At 46.0% G+C, this 11,329-nt stretch overlaps 1 protein-coding gene across 2 annotated transcripts in view; it reads right to left on the bottom strand.

Moving 5' to 3' along the window:
* Window positions 1-3,406: 3,406 nt before the first annotated feature.
* The window catches only part of PODXL2 (podocalyxin like 2), a 44,038-nt gene continuing 36,115 nt past the window's right edge, over window positions 3,407-11,329 (bottom strand). Inside the window, exons 6-8 of one of the 2 annotated variants that reach the window (XM_034776532.1) lie at window positions 9,950-10,011; window positions 7,265-7,444; window positions 3,407-6,617 (exon numbers count right to left, since the gene is read on the bottom strand). In XM_034776532.1, coding sequence (XP_034632423.1) covers window positions 6,408-6,617; window positions 7,265-7,444; window positions 9,950-10,011 — 452 coding nt within the window. In that variant the 3' untranslated portion in view covers window positions 3,407-6,407. Of the gene's footprint in view, window positions 6,659-7,264; window positions 7,445-9,949; window positions 10,012-11,329 lie in introns of both variants that reach the window. The other variant, XM_034776533.1, reaches the window with a different exon arrangement.

Here is an 11,329-nt window from a genome sequence, read left to right as displayed (position 1 = left end):
TTGCTAGTGCTTTTTATATAGCCTGATGTAAAAGTAGGCAAATATCTAAATGAGTTGATGTGCCCCCCCGGAAGACCTCTGTGTACCCGCAGGGGTACGTGTATCCCTGGTTGAGCACCACTGGTTTAGAAGAAAATCTTTCAAATGAGACCACGGAATCCTGTTTTCCTGAGTCTGCACACAGGCAGCTCCAGTGTCTCTGCTCCTGCTCCTTTCCCAAGAAGCATCAGTTTGATGTTAACACCTTTGTGGTGAGTTTCAGTGCTCTGATATTCAGACCAGTATGCAGCAAGGAAATGAATGAGAATTATGTTAATTTCACTCTGCAACTGCTACTTTAGAAAGCCCGGAGCAGGATCAGACACTGAAGCTATTCATGAGAAAGGATGACCCAAAAACTGAAGGCTGAGGAAGAGCAGTGCCATATAGACTCTCTGTAAGGAATAATAGGCAGACAGCTAAAGGAACAATAGATTAGCAGAGACACGCTGTACTTATTAGCAGCCAGGAGGCCGGAAGAGGATAGTATAGTTATTCTTCCATCCCAGTAGATAGGAGGCTGGGAACATTGGTGGGGTTGAGAGAGCAGCACTTCCACCCGTGGGAGAGGAAGGCTTTATGTTTACCAGCCACCTATGAGCTGGAGACCTATACGAAAGATAGAGCCCCTGCATAGGATCCATGAACAGCACCCTGGTAGGAAGTGTGACGCCTTCTCCCTTCCCACCTGGTGGGGAGTAAATTGAATGGGCTTCTCACTAGAACATTTCCACAGATTGTGTTGATGTGTCCCATTCCCTTATCTTTTATCCTGGACTCTGCCTAGGAACGTTAGCCCTCTGGTTAATAGGTGCCTGGTAAAAAATGTTCAACATGTACATTCTGGCCAGTGAGACAGGGAGCCATAGAGATTTCTCCATTAGCCTTCTGATTCTGGAGATCCCGTTTGAAATCCTGAAATAAATTTGGAAAGGAGTTTACAGGATCATCCTAATCCCTGGTCCTGTAGATATCTGTCCACACCCTAAAGCCACTCCAACAATATACAAATATCAATCTTTACGTGAACAGGTTCAGGCCCCCTGTGATGCTGCAGCCAAAGCAGAAGTTGTGTTAGCAGAATAGCGCAGAGGGGTTTGCTGAAGAGCTGCCTCTCTGCTCTGTAGTGGGCCTGGGCTCTACCTTTTGTGTTTGTCACTCCCACAAGAATTAAAGTCACTCCCACATCTTCTTCACGTTAGTTTACAGCTGTGCTTGAAAAAGAGACCAGGTGGAGACATTGCAGCAGCATCTCTCAGCTTCTGGTGTTGGGGTGGCTGGAAGGGGTGAGCTAACACTGTACTTTGGCAAAGGAAAACAAAGAAGTAACCATTGTAAAGTTAGTTTATTTAGTGGAATGGTGAGAACACAGGAGAGCAGAGATGAGAGCTGCAATACAAACCACAGTCCAGACTGTGCATTTGCTGCAGAAGATGATCATAATCCCCTGGAATACAGGCAGGGAAGGGGTTAATGTTACCAGCACCCAGAGACCCACTGAAGTCAGACCTTCCAAGCCATGTGGCAGAGCAGATAGGAAAATCCCTTTGCCTGGTGAAGGAATTATAGGATGAGAGGCGTTCCAGGCAAAGTTGTATGGACAGAGCCATATATTTGTGTTTGAGGCATGACAGTTAGACTGGATGGTCCAGTAGATATCTTCCCACCCTATCCCCTAAAAGCCAAGCCTTTGAATAAAAAGGATCAAAGAGCAGAAACAGTGTACCTAGCTTTGAGGGTTAGTTAATGTAACAATCGTTTCAGCTTAGAGGAACTAAGATTTGGGTAGCTTTATTTTTTGTAAAGACAACGGGTGTATGTAAATGTCTGTATGCAGATGCAACAGAAGCCAGTTGAAGCCGGGGTGATCAAACATGGATTCTCACACCCTACTAAGTGTTCAGACACCCGGAAGGTATTTTTATTGTGTTTAATAAATAAACAAATCACTGCCACAATCCTGCCCATTTAAGGGTTAGCCCTAAGGGCTTCTCAGGGTGTGTCTACATTACAGACACCATACTGGCATAGCTATATTGGCATAGCCCCTGGAGGTACAGCCTACACCAACAATAGTTTTTCTGGCAGTGTAGGAACGCCACTTCCCCCAACAAAGCCAGCTGTGTTGATGGAATCCCTCTTTTGTCAACACAGCTGTGTCGGGGGGGGGGGGGGAAGGGATCTGTTGGCATGGCTGTGTTGCTCACAGAGGGGTGTGGTGGTTTAGGTTTTTTACACCCCTGGCTGATGTAGCCCTGCCAATATAACTTTTCAGTGTAGACCAAGTGTAAGCTTTCTTCAGCCACAGCCCCGAACAAATACAAAGGGTGGCTTGCTGCAGTCAAGTCCAGCAGGAACAATGAATTTGAGAACACTCACTGCTGTCTAAGCTAGAGGCTATTGGCCCAATTTGCAGTGGTGATGAGCACACACTGCTCCCACTGATGCAATGGGAGCTGAGGGTGCTCAGCACCTTTGAAAGTCAGGCCCATGAACCCCAACCTACTGCACAGGAGAAACTCTTGCTGCTGTATTGCCGGGAACTTTGTCTGTGGACAGGACACAGGTTATTGCCACAGAGAACAAGCAGCAAAGGGTAAAAAGGATCCATTGTTGCTCTCAAAATAATCATTCTAATAACTTCTATAATAATATCCCTACGTTTTACGCAGCATTGTTCATCCAGAGGGTTCTCAAGGCAATTTATAAACTATAATTGCTGGCTCGCTACTGGATACCTTCCCCACACTCTACACCTAGAGATGTAGCCTATAGCTATGACAAGTCTTAGCATACATCTTGATCCATTTGATTTCATCTCTAGCTTAAACAACACGGTGGCCACAGGTCCCATTCCAGACACCCCTGGGCTACATTTGGCTAGAGGCCTGTACTTTGACCCCCCCCCAAATATTAGATTTTACCCCACCAAATATACAGGCTGTAGCTCATTATGTTTCTGGATAGCCATTCTTCTTTCTTCCTTCTTACTTACCCATCACTCCAGTCAAGCACCAACTCATATCTTTTCTTCGTGTATGCTGTTCACCACCAGAGACAGCTATTTTAAACACCTCCTTTATTTCCATGCAGATGCATCTCATTTATGAGTACGTGTCCCGTGGTGTACTGCAACATCTACTGCTGTCTATAGATCTCAGCTCAGAATTCTGCACTGTGACCCCAAAGAACAATAGATCAGCTCCCTGTTGCTTTGCAGAGGTAAAGCAGGGGTGTGCTTACATAGCATTTGTCTCACTTCACCTCATACCGAACCCTCTGATCACAAATGATTTCAACAGCTATCAATAAGATGTGAGTGGTTATCAATTGAAAGTGCTAATAAAAATCACAGGAAAAATGAGCATTCACAGTTAAGAGAAAACTGTCCTTTTTATTCATTTAACCTATAACTACCAGAAGCCACCAGGTGTCAGTGTAACCTAATACGTGGCAGACGGGACTACAAAGAAACCTTACTGAATGCGAAGTAAGTTTTTCAACTGTCAGCTTACCCTCTGTCCAGTTTGGTGCCCAACACTGAGGGTTTACGGTAAAAATAAAAGTGTGACAAAATTATATGAATAGAAAAGTTTCCATGATTTAAACAAATAATCAATTAAAAAAACAAATGTTTCTTTTCTTCCTTTAAATCTCCCTTTGCAGCATTAGAAACCCAAAACACAAGACCCAGAGTAAAACTGACTAGGAATACACGGCCAAATCCTACACATGGATGTCAATAAGAGCTCTTTGCTCATGGAAGGATTACAGGATCAGGCCCATGCAGTGTAACTGATGCATGAAGTTTCACCCTCCAAGATCAGCCAAATGCAAATAGTAAATTAAGTGGGGAAGGTAAATTTTAAAAATTTCTCAGTTTTAATAGTAAAATGCTATCAGCTACAAGACCTTTGGAGACAAGCTGGGATTCCAAAGCCAAGCCACACCTCCTCTGAGACGCTTCCGAAGCAAGTGATCTGGCCACTGTGACAGACATCCAAAGACCACTCTAGACGTTTGGAGAGCTCCTGAACCTCAGAATTTGCCTCCTGAGATACAATCATGGTGCTACTCTAACCATAAGGAACTGGAGTAGCAAGCCACCAGAGCTTGGTAGCTGGCAGCTTTCACAGCTAGAGCTGCTAATTAATAAGCCTCGATGACAAACCTTTAACAATTTAAAGTTTGGTGGCTCCCTGCCATCTCAACAAATGGTGACTTATGTCACCATTGGACTTGAGTATTAGCTGACCAGCTCTCTGCTGTCTCTGTACATGGTGAGAGGATATGAAACAAAAGTGGCAAAGCAGCCCAGCATTGAAGTAACAAGTGAGGGAAACCAACAAAGGAAAAATGTATTTTGTGTGGGTGTCCTAATCCATGTTTGATTTAATATGATTTTTTATAGTAGCTACTGAATATTAAACATATTTAATGAGGATTAGTGGCTATATTATTAACATTATACTGTGGGGCTGCTTAAAGGCCACAGGCAGGTTAGCCCCATTGTGCTAGGTGCAGTATAAACACATAACTTAACTCAATGTTTTATTTATTCACCATATAATGTATTACATTTTATATAGCATCTCTTCATCCTGAAGAACCTCAAAGCATTTTAAACATAGTGGTTCTTGATTCCATAACACAAACTGATTATAGTCCTGCATTATTCAATTCAGTTGATTTGGGAGTCAGTTTGTATGGAAGATGCTATGCAAAAATGAATCTGTATTAACAAGATCATTTATATCCTCACTTTCAGCACTCTGATATCAGTGATGAGCATCCTACAGACATAGATAGATAGATAGATAGATAGATAGATAGATAGATAGATAGATAGATAGATTTGAATTACAAGTTAATTGCTAATCCTCATTAAATACATTTGGATCTTTTTGTACAGTTATTCCCTTAAAGACCAAACTTTAATAGCATCTTGCCGCAGGCAGCCAGCTAGCCTGAAAATGGAGATATGCAAAACAGGGTGAAGAGGGGAATTTCTTATGTATTTATTTTGGACCCAGGTCCATGAAACAATGAGGAGAAAAAAAGGGACAAAACATTTCAAACTAAAGAGCAGTAATTTTGAGCATCATGATTTAGGCAGAGCTGGGAGCACAGTTATGAATATTCAAGTTCATTTTATCACATCCTCAGGGAGCTAGGGCCTTAAGGTTTGCCCAAGGCTTGCCTGAGAAGCACTCGTATGGGCGTTTAGGCTTGATTCTGACCTCACATTGACTTTTATACTAGTTTAAATGCAATAACTTCAGTGGAGTTACTCCTGCTTTATACCGATGTGAGTGAGACTAGAATCTTCTCCCTTGAAACAGATCTGGTAAGGTCCCAAATGGAAGGGGGAAGTTTTCAGTCTCTGGATCTTATTTTCTTTCATTAAAATGTCCTAGCTGCTCTGTATGGTTCATCTCACAAGATCAACCACAGCTGGAGGCCACAACCCTGGAAAATGGGATAGGAGCAGAAAAGGCCTCCTACTCTGTGATTTAGACAAGGGATCTTTTGCTGATGTGACCTCCCAAGCTGCCAGGAGGCAGGTAATTGTCCTTTTCAGGTGAATTCCCACCCCACACTGATGTACCAGCAGAGGCTCTGCAATGCAGCACTGAATTCTCTGCAATCATCCAGCCAAACCAGGCTAGGTTAAAGTGCTCAAACTTTTCAGGTTCAACGTGGTGCTTGTGGAACCGAAAAGGGATTGGGGGGGTATTAGGCAGAGGTGAGAGCTCACAGGAAAATGTTTTCATCTGAACAACACAACAGCCCGTCCCATCAGAAGCTAAAGCAAGGGCACTAGAGAATATCTGACCTTCATACATGAACAGAATGCAAACTCTCTGCCCAGGACATCAACTGAATCTTTGCTTCCCAGATCCAGAACAAGACATAGATTTTCCTATTGCACCTGCTGGGACAGATTCTGATTCCAGCTCCAGGAGCCAGTGAGGTCAGGGTCTGGCCTACCATCTCCCTGCTGGGCACCCAGTGTGAGTTGACTCCCCAGTCACTTGGAATCCATCTTAGCCTCATCATTTTATTTCTCAAACCCAGCCATTCTCAACCGCAACCAAAGAGCTAAGTAAGTGCATTTAAAAGTGATGAAAAAAGCATTGGCGCTACTGATAGCAAAAGACACATACACATACATACCCCAGTGCCCCACCCGCCTCCCTCCACTCACAGTGACCCTTCTCGCTCCAGGATTCGGACGCAGCCTCAGGACCACGACAAGAAAGAGTCGCTCTGTCCCAAGCCCTATAAGAGGTTCCTGAGAAGCTGCCCCTCACCTCACAGTCCTTAAGTCAAGATAGGATAGACATATATTTAAGCTGTTTCTCTTTTTAAAGATGTGTATCTTCCTCAAAGACACCTGCGTCCTCACTCGCCCGCTTGGTGATCAGGACATCCCAGCCATCGGGGCCGTTGATGGCACCTCCGCCATTCACACTGGTCTTCTTCTCCTGCATCTCCGACTGGCTGTCACTGGCCACGTCCAAGGTGGGATTGTCATGGCAGCCGTTCTCCACAAAGCGCAGCTCCTCGCCGTGTGACTGGAAGGGGGAGGAGGAGGAGGCAGGATGGGACACAGAAACTGAAAAAAGATCCCGATGCTGTAGAGGCGCAAGGCCAGGGCCAGATCTTGCTCCTGTTCAAGTCAATGGAGATTTTTGCCATTGTTTTCATGGGAACAGGACTGGGTGAAGTTTGTTCATGGCCCCATGTGAAGGTCAACTAGCCCTCGTGGTGGAAAGGAGGTGGCACCTGCCAGGAGCCCAAAGGCTGCACCTATTCTATATAAAATGGAGCCACCTGAAGTCATAACTTTAATATCAAGGGGTAAATTATGGTGCCAGCATGCAATGCACTCAGGCTGCTTGAACCAAGATGGAGCATGGCATGCTGGGATCTGCAGGCAGCACCTTCATATTAAAGATGGAGGTGACTGCACTGAAGAACTCTTTGAGCTGGATCTGGCCCACTGCAGGCTATGCTTCATGCTATTGGGTTAGATCCAATAAGAGAACACTATCAGGGTCCCAAATTCTAATCTGGACACAGCCATTGACCCATGGTGATCTGGTCCAGGTGCTTCTACCAAACTCATCTAGAAAGATGGACATGGAGAAGGAACCACTCCTTCCATCCTAAGGGATAAGAGCCAAGTCCAGATGTCTTCCCCCACCCTCCATGTGCTCACCATGTTCTTCATCTTGGGCAGGCGCCTCTGCCAGCAATTGTAGATAAGCCCCATGATGATGATGATGGCACAGATGGAACCGATGATGACCAGCACCACAAAGAGTTTCCCATAGTCGCTGCGGGTCTGGCTGGGCCGTGACTGGCAGCTTGTGGTGGTTGAGTAGTTCTGGATGCCAATCTAAAATTAACCGAAAAGTAAGGCATGCTCAACCACTTGGGGGTTAATGGAGCTGCAGTCACTGTCCTGTGCAGAATCCCAGAGCTCTGGCAGTGTGCACAGGCTCACTGTGACCAACAGGGACAAGAGCTAGACTGGTGGGATCCGCTCTGGGATTGTGCTGCACAGTTGGAAGGAAGGAAGCACATCTCAGTCTAATACTATCTACAAATCTTCCACCATGAGGTCATAACATCTTCCTTCTAGGGAGTGACAGTGGGAAGAAACCAGCACACCAGGTGTTAATCCCTGCTCTGGGCTCACATAGGTGTGCAGAGTGGGGTAGCAAGGCAGGGGCTGTGGCTCAAGGCCAATCAGAGGGAGGAAATGCTCTAGAAACAGCTACCTAGCGGGCAAAGGGGAGGAAAGCCTGTGGGGGAGGCAGAACTACCCACTCAGCTGAGTGTAACCTGGGGTGGGGTGTTACATGTTTAAGCACCAACCTGCTGTTTCTTTTGCTCTAACTTGGGCTCACAGGAGGGCAGGAATAAAGTTTTGGATAAAAACCTCCTTCCATGGAAGACTGGCGTTCTGTTCCTACACGAGTGACCCACTCCACCAGCTTCTACTTGGGATACTGAATATTCTAGAGGCCAATCAGACACATGGGGTCTCTAAACTATAGCTGGGAGCGAGCCTCCCATCCCGGGCAGACAGACTGGTGCTAGCAGCATTCGAGCTAGCACGCTAAAAATAGCAGTGTGGAAGGTGTGGCTCAGGTGGAGACTCATGCAGCCCACCCAACTCTGCCTACCCGGGCTGGGAGGTTTGCTCCCCACTGCAGTGTAGACACACCTATGGAGTGTTCACAGTAATGATCTTAGCACATTAAGACTCACTTCAATCTACAAAACTCCTTGGTGGCAGGAAAGGCCCCACTTTACAAGGGAGAAACCCAGGTTAAGGGTCTTGCCCACAGTCACAATGGCAGGTCAGTGTCATAGTTGGGATTAGAACACTGGATTTCCCGACTCCCTGTCCTGTGATCACTCCCCCAGGCCACACACTCCAGACAAGCATGATACCAAAACTTTAAAAAACAAAACCAAACTTTGCCTGCTAGAAACGGCATGTCAGCAAACGAAGCTGAACATTGCTGATTGGTCTCAGTGACTTGGCAGATGTCAAAAAGGTTATGTATCAATTCAATAGTATATATGAAGAGTGTAAAAGAATATCCTCTCTCTTTCTTCCAAGCTTATGATTACACAACGTCTCTGTGATAAAGAGTCTGTTTCATTATTGATACGGCTGGAGAAAGAATTACTGGTGCTGAGGTACAATATAAATTGTGTAGGATCTCTGCAGGTAGCTTTATTGTTCTCTCAAACAACACCAAGCAAGCCTTGAAGTCTCCTCCCATGTTTTCCATGGAAAGGACAGTTCAGGGCGCTAGTACCTTGTTTACACAATTTCAGCAATGCCCCTTATAGGGCTTTTAGCACTTTCTCTGGTGTAAGCCAATCAATACCACATTGAGCACTTAATTTGCTTTGTCTAGCTGCACTGGGTTGTTAGGTTAGGAGAAGACATGCATCTGCCAACACATTCTGGTCTGACTCTGCTCTCACCCACTTACACTGGAGTAATTCCACGGAAGTCAATATAGTTCCACCAGTGTAAATGAGAGCAGAATCAGGCTCTTAATGCCTTCAAGTCCAATGAGCTAAAGGGGCAGACTCAAAGGAAATAGACTAGTTTGCCTTCTTCCCTGCTCCTCATCCAGGGCACCAAGGTTCTTAGGGGAATGTTTGGTGAGTAACTGTAGTCTGCAATGGAATTCGAATAGTGCCGTCAATGAGAGAAATGGAGTACTGAAGGCTATGATGTCAGAGGGGACTGAAAAGCAAGCCTGAACACTGGGGGGAGGGAAGAAAGCGAGACACAGCCACCTGCATTCATCAGGTGTCCCCCCTCTCTGGAGCAAATCTAAGGTTCAGCTCTTCAGTATGGTCCCAGTTACACAGGGAATACGAAGACAGGCAAAAACAATTTTAAAAATACTTCCCTAGGAAACAGAGGGCTGAGAAACCCTGGAGGGCATTCTGCCCAGTGCGGGAACTCACCGGGCTGAGCAACTACTGGCAAGAAGAGCTCTAAGTGGACAATACGGTGAGCTGGACAGATCTCAGGTCTCATCTTTCTATAAAAAAAATCCTGCAGACAAAATCTGCAACCCATCCTGGCAGATGGTGGTGTGGGGAGCAGGGAAGGGATTGGTCTATGCAGGATCCCCGAAGTGTGGACAGCAACTTCAAAGAAGCCTTCCAGAGACAGCAGATGACCCCATAGCCAGTCACTCTTAATGGGAGCTGACATCTGATCATTCTGCAGTCATCAGGGAGGGAATAGGGGGTTCTGGCAATTTGCTTATGAAGGGTTCAGAGCCCCCTTAGACTGAAGCATGATCCCATTTTAATTACACTGGCTGCCTTCAGCCTGTAGGTTAAGCAGACAGGTTCTTACCTCGGCTAAGCTCCTCTGAACATACCCCAGTGCCATCAGGACATCTTTTGTAGGGACGACACCTGGTGAGAGGAGGAGAACCAGACAGAAGTGGTCAGCCCTACATGCTCTGCTTTGGCTCACGCATTCAGCACATCAGCATTCCCTGGGAATTCCAGGGCAGGATGTGGAGGAGAAGGGGACACACGTTTTATTAGTTTACAAACTATTTTATGCGGTAAAAGCAATGTTTGGCCAGGAATTCCGGATGCATGCAAGTGTGATTGAAAGTGTGGACTAACTGGAATCCAAAAATCATGGGGCTAAGCACTGTGCTACTCACACATACCTCCGCCAATGCATTTCAGCCCTGACTTGCAGCACTTGCTACTCCTGAGTGCTTACACAGCTCTGTCAATACACCTCTCTCCTGACCTGCAGCATCCTTAAGGACATGTGTTGTGCTCTGCAGGGATCCCTAGCAAGGCAGCCTACCAGGCATGACACAATTGACTGTCAGGAGGCATATTGCAACAACTTTGTTCCTGGCAGAAAGAAATCTGCAAAAGCCTCCCTGCTAGGGAGTCACTAGCCATCACTGAGTGGCCCCCAAGTGGCTTCCTTCCCACATAGCTCACAGGATACTCTCCAAGCTGGCAAGCCAGAAAAGCATCACCTGTCAGTAGGATTTAGAGACCAAGGAGAATTGTTCCCTCTCCAGATGCCTCTCCAGTTCGGTCCAGCAACAGAGAGGGAACCTAACAAGAGCCTCATTCTTCACAGCAGAAAATGATTCAGCCCTTGACAATTCCAGGGTTCCTAACTGGGCACAGAACTCCATTTCTGACAGTTGCCCAGCCTGGCTGTGCTACTAGCATTACACAGCCCAGCTTCTCGTTCCCAAGGGGATCCCCTCCACTAGAAAGAAAGGTTTACATTAGGGCCGCATGTGCTTACAAGAGCCTTTTAATGGTACATGGCATGGTCCACAGTGTTGGGAGAAACACACTAATTTAAACAAGCACGGAGAAGATACCTCTTAAGTATCAACATTATTTCCCAACATCTGTGGTGCATTTTATAATATTACTTCTTACTTGCCCTGGCATTGGCCTGCTAAGCCCAGGGTTGTGAGTTCAATCCTTGAGGGGGCCAGTTGGGGATTTAGTTGGGGATTGGTCCTGCTTTGTGCAGGGGGTTAGACTAGATGACCTCCTGAGGTCCCTTCCAACCCTGATATTCTATTTTATGATTCACAGTTATAGGGCCTTCCCCATCAAGCCTATACCCTAAACAGACTACAGAACAGAGACAGCCCCAGCTGATTGGAATGTTCCCATTGGGACTGCTTTTCAATGGACACGCAATAGTTCTTCTAACCCTCACTGGGTAGCATTGGCA

Source organism: Trachemys scripta, chromosome 7, assembly GCF_013100865.1.
Source record: "Trachemys scripta elegans isolate TJP31775 chromosome 7, CAS_Tse_1.0, whole genome shotgun sequence".
Taxonomy (NCBI): Eukaryota; Metazoa; Chordata; order Testudines; family Emydidae; genus Trachemys; species Trachemys scripta.
The sequence above is the reverse complement of the archived record's forward strand: the minus strand, read 5'-3'. Positions and strand labels throughout refer to the sequence as shown.